The sequence below is a fragment of the Diadema setosum genome, chromosome 19, assembly GCF_964275005.1.
Source record: "Diadema setosum chromosome 19, eeDiaSeto1, whole genome shotgun sequence".
Lineage (NCBI taxonomy): Eukaryota > Metazoa > Echinodermata > Echinoidea > Diadematoida > Diadematidae > Diadema > Diadema setosum.
In genome coordinates, this window is record NC_092703.1 from 4,182,482 (window position 1) to 4,203,220 (window position 20,739).

Here is a 20,739-nt window from a genome sequence, read left to right on the forward strand (position 1 = left end):
AGATGTATAACTTCAAGAATATTCCTTGTTCATCAACAAATAAGAGTTATGAGAAATAACTGGAAATGTTTTACTTTATTCTTATGGGGGGCATTTCACTGAGCGTTTTATCAGATATTTGACAAACTGCTTTAAGCTATAGTGGAATCCTTGCATCCGATTGTCTAGTAGCAAATTTGTCAGATTAAAAAAAAAATGACCAATCGCTTGATGAAATGTCTCTCTCACGTTGGTCTTACTCTAAAATGTTCAAAAAGGGCGCTTGCCCCGTTTTCCGAGCGAACTCTTCATTAAGGAAAATAGAATGAGATTGGTAGATATAGTGCCATATGAAAGGGAATGATAAAGTAATGAATTATACAGAAAGATAAGAGAGACGGAAGGATAGATGAGCTCACTTACTCGTAATTAGTAGCCGAGAATAATGATCCAGATCCCGCGGTCAAGCCAAAGATAGATTTACTGACCGTGTTGACTTTTAATTTGCTGAACGTTACACGCTCGAGTAAAGTTCAATCAATGATATTGACCAGTTTTCCTTGACCCTCAACACTCATTAAAGATATATTTCATCCTTGAAAAAATAGGTATAAGGGAAAACACTAATCCGTTCTTTAATATTATGTACTGCATATTCCTAGTTATGGAAATGGGAGTATAATACAAAGCACAAAATTTAACCCAGTAATCCTTATAAACTAAAAGCAGCCACACAAGCAAAATCTATACAATAACAAATTAAGATTCAAACTTTATTGTCATTTCTTCAACAAAATTCATGTTATTATTGAAGTGCAAAAGTTGAATTAATAAAAAGAAATAGGCTTATTAAGCTGGTAGATATTTGAGCTCAGATGAACAGAAATGTAGATTTTCCTAATCCATTGAATATTATTAATCTTTGCTAATTTTAACACATTTATCTGCAGTCACGAGTGACTCTCTGGCACTTGAATGTGATGTCACAATTACATCATGATTCTTCCTCAATCAGTTCCCCACACTGTGACGTCACTTTAATTGCATATCATCTCACTATAGCAACAGATGCATGAAGATTTATTATTCTTTCCCATGACGTACAATGCCGGCCGAACATGATTATGGAGCTGAATGTATTACATGTATTCATTGAATATCTGCAACATATGTTGCTGTTTTAATCATGCAAGACGAAAATGAAAAGTGCTTAAAAATAGAATTATGTGAAAAGAAGAAGAAGAAGAAAAAGAAGAAGAAGACGGTATATAGTGGGAAGTTAAAGGTTCAGGGATACCATTAAATCCAGTCATAGCCGGTTCTTTAAAAAAAAAGATGAGAAAGGAAAAAATGATGCTGCAAATCAGTAGGAATATTGATAAGAGTAACACATAAAATTATATGAATTATACAAAAGTATTGAGACAATGATATAATAAAGGTATTATCAGCGAAGTAGCATGATTATAACATATACAAAGTACGTTCCATGTAAGCAAAAGAGAGTCATCATATCTAAAAAAAAAAAAGACAAAAAAGACAAGTATAAAACTGTTCTCTTTAATAGCACGGGTGTAATAAATCTGCATGATAGTACATCTTTGAGCTATGTCTACAAATGCCAACGTTCGGATGGGAGTTCTTCGGTGATTTCCGTAATGCAAGAAATTGTTAACCAAAATTAGCATGTCCTAAAGAAAGAAATGTGGCCATAAGTGAAGTAATAAGCATTACAATATGACAGGTATATCAACAAGAAAAACACCGATAATAGATCGCATCTTGTGTAATTTGTGGAGAGAAATCATAAAATCTGTTTTGAAAGTATTTTAAAGAAGAGAAGTGTTTTGAATATTGTAGGATGTTTCACATGAGTAACAGTTTCACTTTACAAAAATGGAGATGAATGTAATTATTGTGCGTGGTTTAATGCATCCATGTAGGCAAGTGTATTAGTTGTAAGGATCAAAGTACGCTATGTTATGGACAAACTGGAGAGAAGTCAGCTGGGAGTAAGTGACATCTCCGGTTTCCAAGGCAACGGTTGCTATGATGTTGGCCATAGAATCCGCCACCCGAAACACGTAAAACAGAATGCCGTCACTTTGGTCGATGTTGACAACTGCACCTCCGTAATACGGGGCGAACATTCCTGAAAAAAAAAAAAAAAAAGAGGGAAAAATTACGCTAATGAAAGTCGCAACGCAACCGTTTCCAATTTTCATCAAGAAAGATACCCTCTGTTACACATCATAAACAGCAGATAGCAAATAGAATAACAGGTTTGACATTTATACTCTCTGGATAAAAACAAAAAACATATCACAATCTGTTTTGCATTCCCTTTCCATTTGTGGTGATGATAATAAAGTCAATTGGTGAATCAACCTTTTCGAAAGCAAGCAATTTGCGCGGGGGCGGGGGGGGGGGGTGTTGCCTGTTCGAAAGATTAATCAGCCGTGTGCTAATTACGATTAGCTTGCTTTGCCTACAAACCTTATATGAATTAAGCGAGACCTGTACTGCGGAAAATATCTATACAAATTTTGTATGCCTGCATTATCATTACGTAAACACAGACATCGTATGATATTGCTGAAGTGAGATTACTGTGAGGTTGCAAACATCGAATTTCTGAATTCAGGCGGACAGCGTTTTTTGGTGTTCTGTGTCTGGTTATTATGGTACATGTACATATATGTTATATCAACAGCAGAGATACATAACTCAAGTTGGTCTTTGTTGTAACAGCATAAAATTAATGGCGTATTCTGTAGGTAAAATATTGAAGCACTTAATGATATTGAATGACGTCACAGTCCATGTCGTGCAAGGGCAAGGTCGAGTGGCGGTAGGAATTTCATTCATAGACAGTTGAAGAATCTAATATTAAAAGCAAGTTAAGCGCCATCTTTAAACATCTTAAAAAACAATTCCATCATCATTAATGGAAAAAAAAAAAACTTTTCCAGCACATACCTCATTAATGTGTCGCATAAGTATGATCTTAAAGTTATGTGTAAGAATATCTCAAGTCTTCTTATTCTGTTTTTGTTATTACTCAAACTAACAAGAATGGAATTAACTCATTTTGCAAGCTTATTCTTCAATTAGATATGAACGCCCAAGTATGAAAGAAAAATGCAACCAATAACACTAAGCTAAAAACTGTACAGGGCTGGTAAGCAGTACACTTTCGAGATGTAAAAAGAAGTTTGACGCTCCTTTAGTCGTTTAAAGAGTACCTTAAAAATGGGTATGTACAATTCACCAAAATATCAGGCAACTGCTGCTGAAATGTGCGGGGTATTTTTGTTGTTGTTGTTGTTTTTTGTTTTCTTCAATAGATCAAAACATCTCTAATGACCTGTGCAAAGGTTTGTGTGTGAAATTTGTGCACTTAATTCCACTCACTGTCGCAGAAAGGGTTAATTAGGGACAGTGATCATAAAACTGATAATAGGTAATGTTAACGATAATGATGATGATCATCATCATAATAGATACATTGATAACTGATATGATTATGATAGCGATGCTCGGGGTGATATTACACTCATAATAACGAGACTAACAATGATAACAAAAAAGACGAATGGCATTACCGTTATTCTATAATTAATTATCTGCACGTAATGTGCTCCTTTAATCAATATCTGGAAAGCAGATGTCTTAATAGATACAATCATCTTTCTTACTCCTGATGGTGTAATGCAAACCTTGAGCCACATTTATCTTCGAAAGACACATAATATCGGGAAAAAAAAAGAGGATCGACTCCTTTCTGGGGACTTTACCTGAGGGCGCTATTTGCATTACGGGACTGACATCACCAGTGTTTGGATCGACAGTGACCAAATACCACGGCGGGTACTGTTGCGGGAACAGTCCGGGCGAAACGGCCAGCAATTGTCCTTCCGAAAGAGAGCAGATGAGATGCAAGATAATGACAAACAACAACAACAACAACAACAACAACAACAACAACAACAACAACAACAACAACAACGGCAACAAACAAGAGAATTAACATATTAACGAAACAAAAACACCAGCAGTTGTTCTCAACCTTTTGATCGACACCACGCCAGGAAGTATGATAGTAAACACTAACTTATTAATCAATGGATTACACGGAAAAACAATGGAATCTGACGCGAAATTTAAATCCATATCATTCTTTAAAGCCGTTACAAGACGTGTACCTTATAGCAGATCATCTCAAGCCAATTCAGAGCTTAATAACATCATAAGTTTTGGAAGCATTTACCTGTTTTCTCGTAAACGTGGATCGCGTTGATGGTGTACTTGGACACGTCGATTTCCACTATCTTTGTAACGTTGCTGCCCAGGTAGAAAGGAAAGGAAAAAAAAATATGAACGAATCTCTACAAATAATGATGAAGTGCGTATTTTACTTTAGGGCATACATAGTTGTGAAAGTGTGGAACTAGATATGAGATGTTATGGTAGATTTCTCAATCCTTAATCATTCAAATACTTCTCTAATGTCACTGCAGAAAGTTCAACATCTCTTTCATGATACATTGTATACCCTATTTATCTTCAAACTGCATCATATGTTATTATAATGATATGATTTCCTTGAACTACACGATTTCGGATTTGCATTAAAAGTAATCAGTAGTGCTTTGTAACTCTTAAATGTAGGCCCTACATTACCAAATGGTAGACACAAAGTCCATAAATATCTGTTACATCAATGCGTCATTACTTTGAAGTAATGTTGTACGAGTGGATGCGTGCATTCAGCTTGACTGGTGCGTTCTCGTTGCCTAGCAACACGTAATACATCTGCCGCTTCAAGTCCTCCGTAGCATAGAGGAAGTTCACGTAGAGATCCTCGATCTTGGGTTCGGTGAAGTGGTTGACGTAATTCCCCATGTAATCCAATGTCCCGAACAAAAACGTGAAGTTACCTGGAACAAAACAAAATGGCAACCATATAACATGCATATATTAAGAAATCGGCAAGGGAGACTGAAACAAGTAAAAAAAAAGGAAAATAAAAACATTACTACTGGAAAATAGCATGAGAGAAACGATTGTCAAAAATAGTTATAGAGTATCACTGTTGGAAAATTCAAAATGCAACGCTGTAATTTGTATCGGTCGGCACCCATTTCGAAGACATCATTAGTTCCGGTTTGCCTTTTTTTCCCCCACGGACACATTATCAAAAGTTTCCAACAATCCCCTGAGTGGAAGTGATACAGTACAGTGTGTGTTTCTGTGTTATACCAAGACAGGGAAATCTGTGTTTCTGATTTGTTTTGAGTTTTTGACCTATATTTATGGTTATTACTAAGTTCATAACAGTTGCTTTATAATGGTATCTTGTTGCAATGTCAATTAAGTGTCATAACCATGATGACATGTTCAAATGTTGCTTTGAATCTTCTGTTTTTGTTCTGTGGTGGGATAGTAAACTAAACAATTCACTTATTTTGTGTGGGGTCATAACATCTATAAAAAAGAAGAAAATAACGCTATTGACTACTGCAATAATTATTGGTCGGATAATGGTACAAAAATCACACAAGCTTATCACAGTCTTTGCTTTTATTGAATAATAAAAATAATGCCAGTTAACATTAACGGTGTGTTAACGTACAATACATCAATGTTTCAAGTTTCAGCTCCGGTTTGGGTGATGTCTTGTGCGTAAGATAGTATGTCGTATTTTACTGTGATATCCAATGTGGGACCAGGGCCCCATTTCATGAAAGAAAAAAAAAAGTTCGTATGATAGCAACTCTTGCTGGAATGGCAATTGTCATGGTAACGACAAGAATCTATAGCTTCCTGATTGGCTGTTGCTATTAGGATGTTGCCATTCCAGGAAGAGTTGCTTCCAAACATATTTTATGAAATGGGGCCTAGGAGATTCCCTACCGGGATTGTTAGGAGTCGGCTGCAGAGCAAACGTCAGGAATGTTGTCCGCTGGTAGCTGTTCAGAGCGGTGATGTGTGCGTCGTCCGCAAGGCCTTCTACCTCGTACTCCCCGGCTACGTCGTACGCCTGCATGTCGATCCAGATGATCTTGTTTGGGCGAGCGTCCAGGTCACCGTTGCGATGCTCGAGGAGGAAAACGTAGGGGATTTCCCGCGAGTAACACGTGATCGCATCCATGATGTATTTCTGCGAGAGGGCGCTGTTTAAAAACAACAACAACATACAGTCATCTAATCATGGAATTACACCACCCCCCCCCAAAAAAAAAACCAAACAAACAAACAAATAAACAAACAAACAAACAACAAACCTTTACGAACAACATCTCGGTTTTAAGATGCCAACGATTATCTACTTTAACCCGTTGAGGACGGGCTGATTTTACTACAACACGCATTTCCCATATTCTCAGATACTTGCCGGAGTATACTCTGTACTCGTCCTCAACGGGTTAATTTGACACCACTCCGTTTCGTTTTGGAGTTTCTAGCGCAGTTTGACTTCAGGTGCTGTATAAAGTATTTCTCTCCTTCTTACCAATTGATGTTGTAAAATGTTAGCTCTAACCTCTGTGAAGCACAGAAAAAAAAAGTTGACAAATCTTTCACTGCCACAACAGAAATACTCATTGACACAAACATAAAGCAACACTAAAAAAAAAAAAATAAATAAATAAATAAATGAAAAAAAAAAACTTTCAGCCCTGTAACGGAATACCTATATCTATGATGGTCGAGATCATAAAAAAAATTCCTCATCTATCTTGAAGTTGATAATCGATTTGTTTTCACAGAGAAAGCATCCTAAAAAAAAAAACAAGCAAAACACAACAAAACAATGCAAACAAATAGTTACACTCGATCTATCAACCTGTTGCTACTAGTAGTTACATTGTGTCTCTGAAATCAATAAGGTTGTCTGTGTTTTTATTTGTTCTTGTTTATGAAGGACTTTGTTACTGCATTTTCTACGTGTAATCCTTCAGATGATACAGCAAAACATTAACACAGGACATTTGATACTCGGTTGTTGTCATGTTTAACAATCTTCGATAACATACCTTATACAAGCTTGTAATTTGTGTAATAACAAATTGAAAAAAAAAAAAACTCGTTTGAGTTGAGACAGTCTTGACCACTGAAGGCATAACCAAAGTAATCTAGAACTTAGGATCATTCAATAAGTAAATGTAAGTAAATGTTGGTATAATTATAATCATTCAAAACAACACCGTGATCGCATGAATTGACGGTGTGGTTACCTTGGTGACGGCGTCCCGTATTGAATGTTCGGACCAACCCCGAAATAGAGGGCCAGCTTAGGTTCGATGGCTCCAGTTTCTTGGTCAATAGTGATGAGATGACTTCCCCTCTCTTGTAACGGGTTCCACGAGATGCCGTACAGGGACGGGTAGCTCAATTTCGTGTCTGATAGTCTGCCGTTTGCACGTCGGGACTCTAATGCATTGCGACGAGTTAATGCCATTGCCTTTGTCAAGCTGTTGGGAATGTTTTTTCGGTCATCTTTCGTGAGGGTCTGTTATCAATACAGAAGTAGGAAGAGAAATCGGCGCATTTGAGCAAATACGAAAAGAAGCAGTAATATCATGTTTTCTCAGGCAAACTACCTGTGTTTATTGCAAAATGATTCGACGAAAGAATTTTATGAATTTGAATAGGCCTATCTTATACCTAGTTCGATTTCGTCCATAGTATAAAGTAGCAAGGCACTAAAATTTAATAATACTATGTTCATCAGTGTGTTAATAGGTAAATATTATTGCCAATCTAGCATCTTTTGAGACACGTTAGACGTTTTGTGCTGTTATGAATATGTCTTTGTTAATAAAAATCTGCGGCCTACCGATACGCATTACAGTGCTACTGTTCAGCTATGATTATGAAAAACAAATTGCAGTAATTTTTAATGCCTTAAAAGTATCTGAAAGGTTTCATTCAATGTTTGATGTTTTCCCTAGAAAGCTTAATTTTACCCCAAAAGTTGGTCTTTTAGCTTCATTTTCGTTTTATATTCTTTACTTGAAAAGTTGCAGAAATAAATTGAAATTGAAAATGAAAATGAAAATGAAAATGAAAAATGAATGCTGAAGTAGTCGAAAATGTAGATGTCGTCATTATTAGGGCAACTGAGATTCCGAGATTTTCAATCGTTGAAATTAATCCGGGGGGCGCGCCCGGTGCGCCCCCGTCCCCTGTACTAGAATTGTCATAAGTGATTTCAAATGGATCAAAGAGAATTTTGACTCACCTCATTGTATTCATAATGATTTGTCTGATTGGATTTTATGGCAATATCAGAACACTGGTAGAAAACTTCCTCTCCTTCCTTATGGCTGACGTAGCGCATGCGCAGAACGCAATGATCGCAGGTGACATTTGGCATGACCTGTAATTGAAACACAAAAATAACAATGACAACCTGTGGTCAGCGTTATACTAGAATCATAGGTCCATGCTAGAACACACCAATGCATTTATTTTTGACTGAAGCGTATATGCGTTCTCTTCAAAATCATCTATCAAATTATGCGATGGTTATGGGGGTGCTGTGACATAGTGGAATACTCCCTACTCCCAACTGGAGGACTCAAGTTCGATTTCCGCCAATCAAGTGCTTACGTCCTTGGACAAGATGTTTTCACCCACCACTTCCCTCTCGATCCAGACGTGCAAATGGGTACATGGTCATCATCATCATCATCATCATCATCATCATCATTATATAGTTCAGGTTTCCTTTCTGAAATACAAACTTTCTTGCTTTTCCGATCAAAAGAGACGCTTCTCATCTAACAGCTAATGGAGTTTTGTTGTTGTTGTTGTTGTTGTTGTTTTTTTTTTTTTTTTTACTCTCTGTGACAGGATCATGAAATAACAGTTATAGACCCACTGCTGCCAGTTTCAACGAATTATTTTGTGTTAGTTATGTGCGATTACATAGTGCCTTCTTTGTGTTTGTATTTATTTCATGGTAAGAATACTTTGCGTGCGTGGCACTGGTGCGGGTTCTTTCTCTTTTGTTAGTCGGGGGGGGGGGGGTGAGAAGAATTCTCACCTCCCCTTGATATAGATGGTTGGTGCATAATCATTATACTCCCGATCTACGGTACTATACAAACTGACAACTTCGTTCGGTCACACTTACCACGGCAACGGTGTAATTTCTCTGGTTCCACTGGGCATATTCGTATGTGTCCCCAAGAGCGGCGAGTGTGCGAAAATCTGTGGACGTTGTGTTCGCGGATAGGGAAATGTCCATGTATCCTGACAAGATTTTTAATGAAACATAAAGTGCATTTAGGTCAGCGACGATAGGGGGACATTTTTTTTTTCACTTCGCATCAACGTATTGGGTGCCCAAAAACTTTGTGGAACCAAAATGTTCTTTTGGAAAGTGTTAATCTATTGGCCATAGTACACGTACAGTGGAAAATGCATTATTTCTATAGGGACATATTGTATTTAAAGATAAGTTAAACATATTATGAGAAGATGAGTTTGTATTATGTGTTTCTATCTGTTTATTTGTAATTATTATCTATTCGTTTTTAATCTTTTTTTATTCATCCAGCTCTTTAAAGCTTTTTATGTCATTTTATAGCTCCATTCGGTTTATTTGTTTATTCATTCATTCATTCATTCATTCAGTCAGTCAGTCAGTCAGTCAGTCATTTATTCATTCATTCATTCATTTAATTCATTTAATGGTCGGAACTGCAGGGTTTTTTTTTTTTTTTTTTTTTTTCTCAAAGTGTCCTTACCTGGCAGTCCGACTTCATAGTGGTTAAGATTCTGCTGGAATCGAATGAGTGCCGTTTGTCCTGCCACATACGTTACCCGGGGCTGCTCCGGGGACTGGCCACCACATGGGGCTTCGTGCCGCACGCAGGTTTTGCTCCCCGGCTGTCCATAATAAAATGAGAGAGATTTATACTACTGTCAGCTGAGTGTTGATAGGTTCCAGATTATATATATCTATATCTATATGTAATATATATATATATATATATATATATATATATATATGTATATATATATATATATATATGTATATATATATATATATATGTATATGAGGGTCACAGTAACATCAGCACTCAACTCCTCCCCCCCCCTTTCCTGTGATGATTACACTCGCTCATTATATTATGTAGTATTTATATGTATGTTTATCTATTTGATTCTCTATCCACACATATATAGGTACATGATATATCACAGTACTCTAGTTATATAGTAGAGGTACATACACGGTGGTGTAAGGTCAGGAGGTAATTTACATAATCATGGGGAACACCCCTCCCCCCATAAGTGGAATCTCCCTGTGAGGGGTAAAGCGGGTCCTGAAGTTATTCAGAAGGGGCACCTCCTTTGATCATTCTTGAGAAGGCGTCCAAGCAGGCAACGTCACTTTAATCAACCTGCTCCTGTGGCTGTAGCTATAGTCCAGTCCCTCATCCTTTGTACAAAGAAGACACCAAGACTTCTGTCAAGTGGATGGACCCCAGCGCACTGCACATGCTGTAATGTCAGAGCTTCTGTGGGAAAGGGACACGGACTTGCTGTATTCTGCGTCGGACAGTCAGCGTTGTTTGCGTTGTTTAAGTTTGCTTTTAACTTTCGTTGTTAGAGTTGCTGTAAAGTTGTTAGAGTTGCTTTAAGTGTTTGCGTTGCCTTTTTGTACTTGTTTTCAGCGTTGCCCTTTTGTTGTTTAAGTTTGCTTTTAACTTTTGTTGTTAAAGTTGCTTTAAGTGTTGTTTTGTTATTAGTTGTTTTGAATTTGTTATAAGTTGCTCTCCGTTGTTTTAAATTCGTTTGCTTTGTGTTCAGTCTAATGTTACAATTTTGGAGTTGTTTGGATTTTGGTTTAGTTTGGAATACTGCAACAAAGTGAAGTAATAAAGACACCCTTCTTTTACAACGGAAACACAGTAAAATCATCTTTGAGCATTCCTTCTTTTCCCAGTCCTTATTAAATAGAACCAGGTGACTGATTTTGTCTAATTGAGTCCGAGCTATTGTAGGCCAACACTGACTGGACGTGTCCAGCCGGTCACATAATTTTGGTGCCGAAACCCGGGATTACTGAAAAGACGGAAGCTCGCATAGACTCAAACTCTAAATTGTTTAATAAATTGATAAGGTTTAAAAAAATAGCAACGCAACACTGTCCAATTAGTCGTCAAGATGGCCTCTCCCATTCCACCGAGTGATGTGAGAACTCCAGCAGACGATCCCCGCAGCATGCCGAGAGCGACGTCGACGCCGGACCAGATGACTTCAGCTACGTGGCAGTACCCGAGGCCAGCTGTAACCCCTCTTCAGATGGCAGGATTCGACCCCGTTCCTGAGCCGACACAGAGACAGGACCAGTTCATTACGCCGAGGCTCGTGGTGTCACATCAAGTGAAGGGCGTCAATGTCTTCACAGGTAAGGGGGGAATCAAAGTAGAAGATTGGGTGCGTGATATGAAGTATGTAATAGAATCTAAGGGCCCAATGCCACCACAAATGCAGTTTAATGAAATTGTTAGGCATACAGGGGGAAGAGCGCGGGACCTCATCCTGAATTTGAAGCTCCGTGGTGACGAGGAGATGACGCCTGCGCTGGCTTTCCGGGAGCTTCTCGACGAGTATGGGGACCGCGACTGGACGACGTCACCCATGGCGAGCTTCTACGCCCGAACTCAGCAGGCCAGCGAAACTCCATCCGAGTACGCCGTTGCACTGGAGGCAAAGCTGAGGATCGCACGAGATAAAGGGGACCAAGCGGCGATGGTTGAAAAGTCTGTGCGGGACGCTATGCTTACGACCCAGTTCATGTTCGGCTGGGACCAGAAGGTCAAGGCTCGTCTAGCTCCTATGAGGCCGAGGGAGATGACATTCCGAGAACTTAGATGGGAACTGCACGTAATTGAATCAGAAGATCGTCTGACCACGGCTCAGATATACCGGCAAGATGTGAAGGAGGCCTCGAAGGATGCACAGACGATAGAGCAACTCACCAGGAGTATCCAAGAGCTGGCCTCCACACAGCAACAGCATATGGCTCTCTTCCATAGGGTGATGGAAGACCAGCAGAGGAGGCTCGCGGAATTTGAGAGTAGGTTGCAGCAACCATGGACCTCCCAAGGTGGCAGTCGGAGAGGGAGAGGAAGAGGTGGTAGGCAACCACAACATAGCAACGCTTGCTATACCTGTGGACAGCCTGGCCACTATTCACGGACTTGTCCCAATCGACAAAACTCGCAAGGCTTCCGTGGACCTCAGCATCCTTTAAACTAGTTCGACCTGCAGACGAGGGGCAGTCTGTGGGTACATTCAACCAATGTAGCCCTGGCAGAACTGGAACAAGCTACCAGACGCAGGTGACAACGGGGAATAACACTGGTAAGGAGGAGCCTGAGGTGTCCCGGACCCCTCCTTCAGATGTGAAACAAGCATTAGACGTGCCAGTCAATACAGCAGCTGAGCAAACGAAGGACGACTCACCCTTGCATCAGGCGGCAGCCAGCCACAACATTAATGTTACACCTGCAGAGCAACATGATGATGGCTCATCTACTTTGTTGGCAGGCGTAGATGTGGAAGAGTTTGCACAGCTGCAGAGAGGGGACGTCATTATCAGCCGAGTCGTCGAGCTCCTTCAAGCCGGACAGAGACCAGCCTCACGTCAGTTGCGAAAGGAAGCAATTGTTGCTCGCTTGCTGCTTCGACAGTGGGATAGACTTCACATCTGCGAGAATGGTGTACTGTGGTATAGTAGAGGAGAACGTAGACTACTCGTTCTGCCTAAAGGTCTGAGAAAGCTGGCTCTCCGTAGGGCACACGTTGAAATGGGTCATCTCGGACTTGACAAGACTTTGGCACTCATGCAAGACAGATTCTACTTACCTGGCATGAAGACGATAGTCCAGCAGTACATCCAGAGGTGTCGAAGATGCACTGTCCGGAAGACGACAGAAGCAAAGTCCAAGGCCCCACTTCAACCCATCAGGTCAAGCAGGCCACTTGAACTGGTATGTATCGATTTCCTTAGCTTAGAAACGTCACGGGGAGGTATAGAGAATATCCTGGTGGTCACGGATCACTTTACTCGCCACGCCCAAGCTTTCCCTCCTATAGAGACCAGTCTGCTCAAACAGTGGCTAGGACTTTGTGGAGCAGGTACATAGTTCACTATGGCATACCTGAACGCATCCATAGTGACCAAGGCAGGTGTTTTGAGGCAGCTCTAGTGCGTGAGTTATGTGACCTACTTCACATACAAAAGAGCAGGACAACGCCGTATCACCCACAGGGGAATGGAATGACGGAGAGGTTTAATGGCACACTCCTCAACATGCTAGGGACACTGGAGCCATCGCAGAAGCCGAACTGGAAGGAGCACGTTGAGTCTCTTACCCATGCATATAATTGCACCAAACACGCATCAACAGGGTTTTCCCCATTCTTTTTGATGTTTGGAAGAGAGCCACGTATCCCCCTTGACCTCATCGGCACACCTCCGGAAGATGACGACAAACCCATCTCCAACTATGTCGACGAGCTTCGCCACACCCTCCAAGAGGCTTATCAAAACGCCCAGGAAAATGCAGAAAGTGCTCGAGCCAAGCAGAAAGGCACATATGACAAGAAAGCCAAGGATGCTCCCTTTGAACATGGAGATAAGGTACTCGTGGCACATAAGGCACTGATAGGTCGTCAAAAGCTGGCTGACAAATGGGGTGAGTCTCCTTACACTGTGATACGCAGGCTCCCTAACCAGGATGTATACACTGTCAGAGAGGACAGCACAGGCAAAGAGCGGACTCTTCACAGGAATATGCTGACTGCGTGCACATTTTGGCCGGGTAGCAGTGAAAGTGAAGACGATGCTGATGAAGACAGTACAGATGTATCGAGTGAAGAGGATGTCAGTATTGCTCCTGTGGACCCAAGTTCGAGTCATCCTCCAGGGAAGAAGCGCAGTGCAGTCGATGCAAATCGTCAGCGACGCTCATCGAGAACACGACGAACTCCACAAAGATATGGAGGCCCAACCTCTTCCCTCATCGTGCAACAAATACGACCTCGACTAAATTCAATTTAAATGTTGTGTTTTTTTTTATTTACATTGTTGGGGACAACAATGGTTTTAAACGGTGGCGAATGTGAGGGTCACAGTAACATCAGCACTCAACTCCTCCCCCCCCCCCCTTTCCTGTGATGATTACACTCGCTCATTATATTATGTAGTATTTATATGTATGTTTATCTATTCGATTCTCTATCCACACATATATAGGTACATGATATATCACAGTACTCTAGTTATATAGTAGAGGTACATACACGGTGGTGTAAGGTCAGGAGGTAATTTACATAATCATGGGGAACACCCCTCCCCCCATAAGTGGAATCTCCCTGTGAGGGGTAAAGCGGGTCCTGAAGTTATTCAGAAGGGGCACCTCCTTTGATCATTCTTGAGAAGGCGTCCAAGCAGGCAACGTCACTTTAATCAACCTGCTCCTGTGGCTGTAGCTATAGTCCAGTCCCTCATCCTTTGTACAAAGAAGACACCAAGACTTCTGTCAAGTGGATGGACCCCAGCGCACTGCACATGCTGTAATGTCAGAGCTTCTGTGGGAAAGGGACACGGACTTGCTGTATTCTGCGTCGGACAGTCAGCGTTGTTTGCGTTGTTTAAGTTTGCTTTTAACTTTCGTTGTTAGAGTTGCTGTAAAGTTGTTAGAGTTGCTTTAAGTGTTTGCGTTGCCTTTTTGTACTTGTTTTCAGCGTTGCCCTTTTGTTGTTTAAGTTTGCTTTTAACTTTTGTTGTTAAAGTTGCTTTAAGTGTTGTTTTGTTATTAGTTGTTTTGAATTTGTTATAAGTTGCTCTCCGTTGTTTTAAATTCGTTTGCTTTGTGTTCAGTCTAATGTTACAATTTTGGAGTTGTTTGGATTTTGGTTTAGTTTGGAATACTGCAACAAAGTGAAGTAATAAAGACACCCTTCTTTTACAACGGAAACACAGTAAAATCATCTTTGAGCATTCCTTCTTTTCCCAGTCCTTATTAAATAGAACCAGGTGACTGATTTTGTCTAATTGAGTCCGAGCTATTGTAGGCCAACACTGACTGGACGTGTCCAGCCGGTCACATATATATATATATATATATATATTAAGAGTTTGTTCGCAAAAACCGATAAGTCCATATTTGCCAAATGGAGATATTTGCGATTAAAGGTCAAGAAAAATAAAGAGAATAATAAGAAAATTTTTGCTTCTTTTGACCATAACTTAAAAATGTACATTTATATGTAGTGACAGATATATCATTTAAAAGGTATTATTTTGTACTTTATGACAGAGACCGTACTTCAAAATCTTCAAAAATGGACTTATCGGTTTTCGCGAACAAACTCTTCATATATATATATATATATATATATATGAAGAGTTTGTTTGCAAAAACCGATAAGTCCATATTTGCCAAATGGAGATATTTGCTATTAAAGGTCAAGAAAAATAAAAAGAACAATAAGAGAATTTTTGCTTCTTTTGACCATAACTTTAAAAATGTACCTTTATATGTAGTGACCGATGTGTCGGGTTTAAAAGGTATTATTTTGTACTTCGTGACAGAGACATTACTTCAAAATCTTCAAAAATGGACTTATCGGTTTTTGCGAACAAACTCTTCGTATATACGTGACATTCTGACATATCATATTTGTGTCATTATTGTAAATAACATTCCCTCTTTTGGTGGGATGTTATGGCAGGGAATACGCTTTATACACACTTAGGAACGTCATCCTTAAAATACTGATAAAGTCTGCTAGATATTTGCGTTTTATACAGACATCTAATAATATTTAACAATCTGTGCGATTATTTTTTTTTTATTTTTAATCTTATAAATCAACATTAGTAGTATAAGAACTCATATAAATGATAAACGAAATTTGCACTGCTTTACTATCAAATCTCTATGCTGAACTTTAGTGCAAGCATTTTGTTTTTTAACCCGGCAAGTTAAATTATCTGGAGGTTATGAAAGGAAACTGGGACATAACCATTAAGTTATAATGTCTGTTAGTAGTCACGAATGTTGCTGTCTCTTAGTGATGACGTCAATTATGGGTAAGTATGTGAGTGATGTGACGTCACTTAAAGCTGACCTGTGAGATGTCGAAGTCACCGCGTTGTCGAGGCGTGATGATGCAGATGTGTGCGCGGGAACCCTCCGGCAGAAATCCAATCGACAGACTGAGTAGTGCCGCGAGCAGGACCAGATTTGATGATGCCATATTGCTTTTGACAACAAACGAGGTGATCTATTTTAAGGAGCGTTGCGTTGACTGCAGGATACCTTTGAGTAGTACTCCTTTAAAATCACATAGTCGGAACAGTAATCTTGGAATTGCTTTTAGCTTGAAATATCCGATTGTATTTCTTATCATAACATGGGAGAAGCATCAGTCCTTTGTCGTTAACGCAAGATGAACCTAAGAAGAAACACACTTTTACGATACTTATAACCACAGTTTGCAAGACCCCGCTATTGACGAGTAATGATAGCAAACACAATACTCGTGATCGCTACGGCAAATATACAAAAATAATCTTTTTACAATCGGACGAACTTTGCTCCGTTACAATCTGAGAGGGAGTTGCTGTTTTCACTACATGGGAATACAATAATCTGCCACTCGGGTCTACATACTACGGCATGACAAACCCATGCATGGATTTTCTTAAAGTTTTATGGGAAATAACGAACATTGATTCTTGTAACGAATGTAACATTTCCGTCGGACACGATCATTGTGAACCTGTACCTATGACCAGTTAGCGCCCTCTGTCGATCAACTAAAACCTAACGTACTCTGACACTGATTGAAATGTCAGTGCAGCGAAAACAAACACGATTCGTTCCCTGTATTTGATTACCTTCTTGTGTTTGTTGGTTTCCCATGTACACATGCCTTTTGCTTTATTACCCCGTGTCTTTTTTTTATTATACTAAGATTCGTACCATAACAACCCAGAGAGGTGGAATATTTTTGCTTCCCTGATGATAACACAATTATTTTGACTTCACGCCACTTTGTACACAGTAGATAGGGGACGTGAACAAACTCAGAACTTTATTGTTTTCTTATTCGTCGTTTTAAGACACGTTTATGATACAATTTACATCATCCTTGCCCATTCTGAATATCATATGACGTGTTCTCGTCGCCCCCCCCCCCTCCCCACACGCACACACCACACTAACACACACCACATTGGACATCATTTGGATTCTTTCAAAACTTGTCCGGCACTTTCAGTCCCTTCAAACAACACCAAAAAAAAAAAAAAATAAAATAAATGAATAATGATAAATATAGGCAGATTACCTCGCACTACCCCCACCATAATAAAGTGCGTCCAAAATAGCACGAGTAATAATGTCAACCTGGTCCTCGTCCACTGCGGATCAACGGGATAGAAGCGGGTCAATAGTAACTCTCAGAGCTAGATATGTCGTTATCAGGCCATTACACGCCACTAAAGAATCGTTCCCTTTGAACGAGACACACCCCCTCACCAGGGATTAAAGCGTGTGCGCGACGGGTAAAGAAGATCAATGTCGTGTAGTTTTAACGTACCCTTGTTCCAGACCTTAGTTTTTGCATTTCTTCTCAATATGACTGCAATGGGAGGGAATATGCGTATCAATGCAGGGACGATGTTCATGATGTCCGGTCTTCAGATGAAGTTTGAGGGGCACACAATGTATTGTGATAAAGAGAATAGCATAACAATATTGTATTCTTCAAATTACTTTATAATGGCTAGACGTCAGACTAGATTTGGTAAAATGCGCTTAATACAATGTCATGTATAGTGAATTGTGCACCTGTCTAACAAGCACTGGTTGTGATTGCCATATCGATTGTTTCTCATCGTAAATCCAGATGAGAACTCAATCGTTGTAAACACGTACCCATTAGCATAAAGAATAACTCTACCCCCCCCCAAAAAAAAACAACAACAACAAACAAACAAACAAACAAACAAAAAACAAACAAACAAACAAAAACACGAAATTAAACTGACCTAAGTCATTAACACTGCTTAATTTGCATGATATCAAAACAGCTAAAGTCTCTTTTATGGATGCCATTTAAAAATGTAAGCGGAAGCCCTATGACAATTTGGCAAAATAATGGATTATGTTGGGGTTTTTTATAAGTAAGTAGGCCTATGTAGATCATCAAAAATGATACAAATACGTGTGATTTTTTTTTTCTGAAACAATAAAATACTAATTTTTATGGGATCTCATGACTCCTGTATACGTTGTCCAAGAACAGTGGTCTTTTAATCCTTCACATACATTGTATATGGACATGTAATCAATGTGGCAGGTCAAGGGTTAAAGATTTTCGTCATCCTGAGCAGTCATTAAAGATGGAGAGTCTTGAAAAGCTGGCTATTTGAGGCAAGGTCTAGATTTTGTTGCATTCATCATTATTATTACCACTTTCAAAACGAAAGAGAGAATGGAAGCGTTAAAGTATAAGCTATGCTGTTGGCACTGATGGCAGTTATGACGAAAATATTATGAACGACTCCCAGCCCGTAACAACAGTTACTATGGGGACCTATACCACTACGCGCACCAATTTCAAAGTCCTACAGTAATTATTATGTGCTGATTACATAAACTTTTTTTTTTTTTTGGGGGGGGGGGGGGGGGGACTACATGCAGCCCAGGAAAAGCAGATTCAACTTTACACCTTTGAATATCTCATTGTGAGAATCTTTTAGGGTGCAATTTTGCACCACTTTGAGACCAGTTCACACCTTTTAAATAATAAAGGTGCAACTTTCCAGTGTGACAAAGATGCAAAGTTGAGTCTATGGGGCACCCCTCCCCCTCAACCAACACAGAACTAGGAAAGCACTCGGAGAATCTCTCCGCCAAACCATTGCAGCTCATTTCCACAAAACACGCATAAATGCCTATAGATTGTTTACGTCACCAACTGCTGCATAGCACAGTGCGAGTCGTACATGTAAACCTCCAGAGCTAGAACTCCTTGAAGTTCATTGACCTTATACGCCAAAAGATGAAAATCTCTTCAAAAAAAAATACATAAAAAATCCCAGGTCGCTATACCAAAATGTAATCATCTATTCCTTGTGTCATTATCGACTTTTCCTGCAAGTTTCATTCAAATCCATTTACAATTTTTTGGTTATTTTGCAAACAGACAAACCAACGCCCGATGATAATTATGATCTTAGGTTGTGAAGCATGGTAGAAAATTATGTTTGTTTGTCTTTTGCTCATTATTTTGATTATACATTGAGTTGAGTTGATATATGTACCACATGTTATTGTAATACACTGGTACCCCTCTGTACCATTTGTGAATGTACTTGTAAATACTGTATATAATTCGTTTGTTTGTTTGTTTGTTTTTGTGTAGGTCACCTACTGTTTGTTTTTACCTGAAAATTTATGTATGCAGCGTATTATTGTATACAGGGCTTTCTTGAAAAGCAGGTCTGCTGGCTGTCAGCAGAACTGAACGGAATGTCCCTGTTAAAAGATGTTGTGAATAAATAAATAAAATAAATATCTTGACCTCCTCCTTCCTTGGCGGAGGTAATAACAGACGCTTTTGATTACAAGGGGAAAATGATGTTGGATTCTAAACACATAAGAAATCTGAAGCAAAGACTACCAAATCAATAATTTCCCCGAATTCAGTTTCCAGATCTCTATACCCCTCACGACTAACCACCCCCATCCCCTCCCCCTCCAGCAAGCGTATTGAGGGTATGAATACCTGACACCCCATCCCGCTCCTTGGGCCTGACAAAGCAGCCGTACCAAACAAACAAAAACAAACAAACAAACAAACAAAAACAAACAAACAAACAAACAAACAAAAACAAAACAAACACAATTTTCGGGCCTCTGTGATCAATGAATGGCACCATTAGTGTCGCTGTAATTCAAGCGGTTTTGTGGTGATGGTAGAAATGTATGTGTGATATAAAGTAATAAAAACGGTAATAATGATAACAAGGAAAGTTATATATTATCTATATATCACCGTTGATAGTGTAATGATTACGGAGTATTGTTCTTATCATCATTATCGCTGTAATTTCCTTTAATATCGTTATCATTATTATTCATCATCATGTTGAGCAGGGCGTGTTGAAGTGAAAAATCAGATGAGAACAAGAAAAAAATTATAGTCTGAAATGAAAGAAAGATAAAATCTTATCAGCACAACAATGAAAGTTTGATCGAAAAAGGATTGAAATTAGGGAAGCTATAATTATGAAATCTTGAAGTTAATAAATTTTCACAAAATAGTTATGAATAGTAACTTTATGAATATGCAAATAGTAAATTGATGATCCTCCCCTCACAAGTTTCCATATAATTTCAATTTTCAATTCAAACTTTATTTCATTTTTGGAAAAGAACATAAACATTTCACATTCTTTGGTAACAGAGAATAAGGTTGCATAATCATAACAAAGTAAATTAAGAAAAATATAATTGTGGAACCTTGGGGTAAGAAATACGTTGTAATGAAATTGACTGACTGAAGTGATAAAGACGATTATAACAATACGCATGTACATCGAAAAATGGAGGGACCCACTAAAAAGACAAAGCTTGAATGTGGGCCCTTCAGGTACAGAATGTCAAATAGAAAAATGAACTGATGCAAAAAGGGGAAAAAAGGCTTGGAAAA

General features: G+C 39.1%; 1 protein-coding gene across 1 annotated transcript; it reads right to left on the reverse strand.

The window, feature by feature from the left end:
• Positions 1-1,765: 1,765 nt before the first annotated feature.
• On the reverse strand, positions 1,766-16,272 carry LOC140242910 (uncharacterized). Its single transcript, XM_072322657.1, has 10 exons — positions 16,144-16,272; positions 9,738-9,879; positions 9,122-9,240; positions 8,225-8,362; positions 7,218-7,492; positions 5,896-6,155; positions 4,715-4,919; positions 4,250-4,323; positions 3,777-3,893; positions 1,766-2,131 (listed from the first exon to the last, which is right to left on the reverse strand). Exons 1-10 carry the CDS (start codon positions 16,270-16,272, stop codon positions 1,932-1,934), a joined length of 1,659 nt encoding a protein of 552 aa, XP_072178758.1. The 3' UTR covers positions 1,766-1,931.
• Positions 16,273-20,739: the final 4,467 nt, after the last annotated feature.

Excerpts from the sequence above, each read along its gene's own strand:
- LOC140242910 (XM_072322657.1), bottom strand. The coding sequence starts at position 16,272 with ATGGCATCATCAAATCTGGTCCTGCTCGCGGCACTACTCAGTCTGTCG. Across the intron at positions 8,363-9,121 it reads GAAATTACACCGTTGCCGTG|GTCATGCCAAATGTCACCTG; the intron begins GTAAGTGTGACC and ends TTTCAATTACAG. Across the intron at positions 4,324-4,714 it reads TCGTACAACATTACTTCAAA|CAACGTTACAAAGATAGTGG; the intron begins GTAATGACGCAT and ends CTACCTGGGCAG.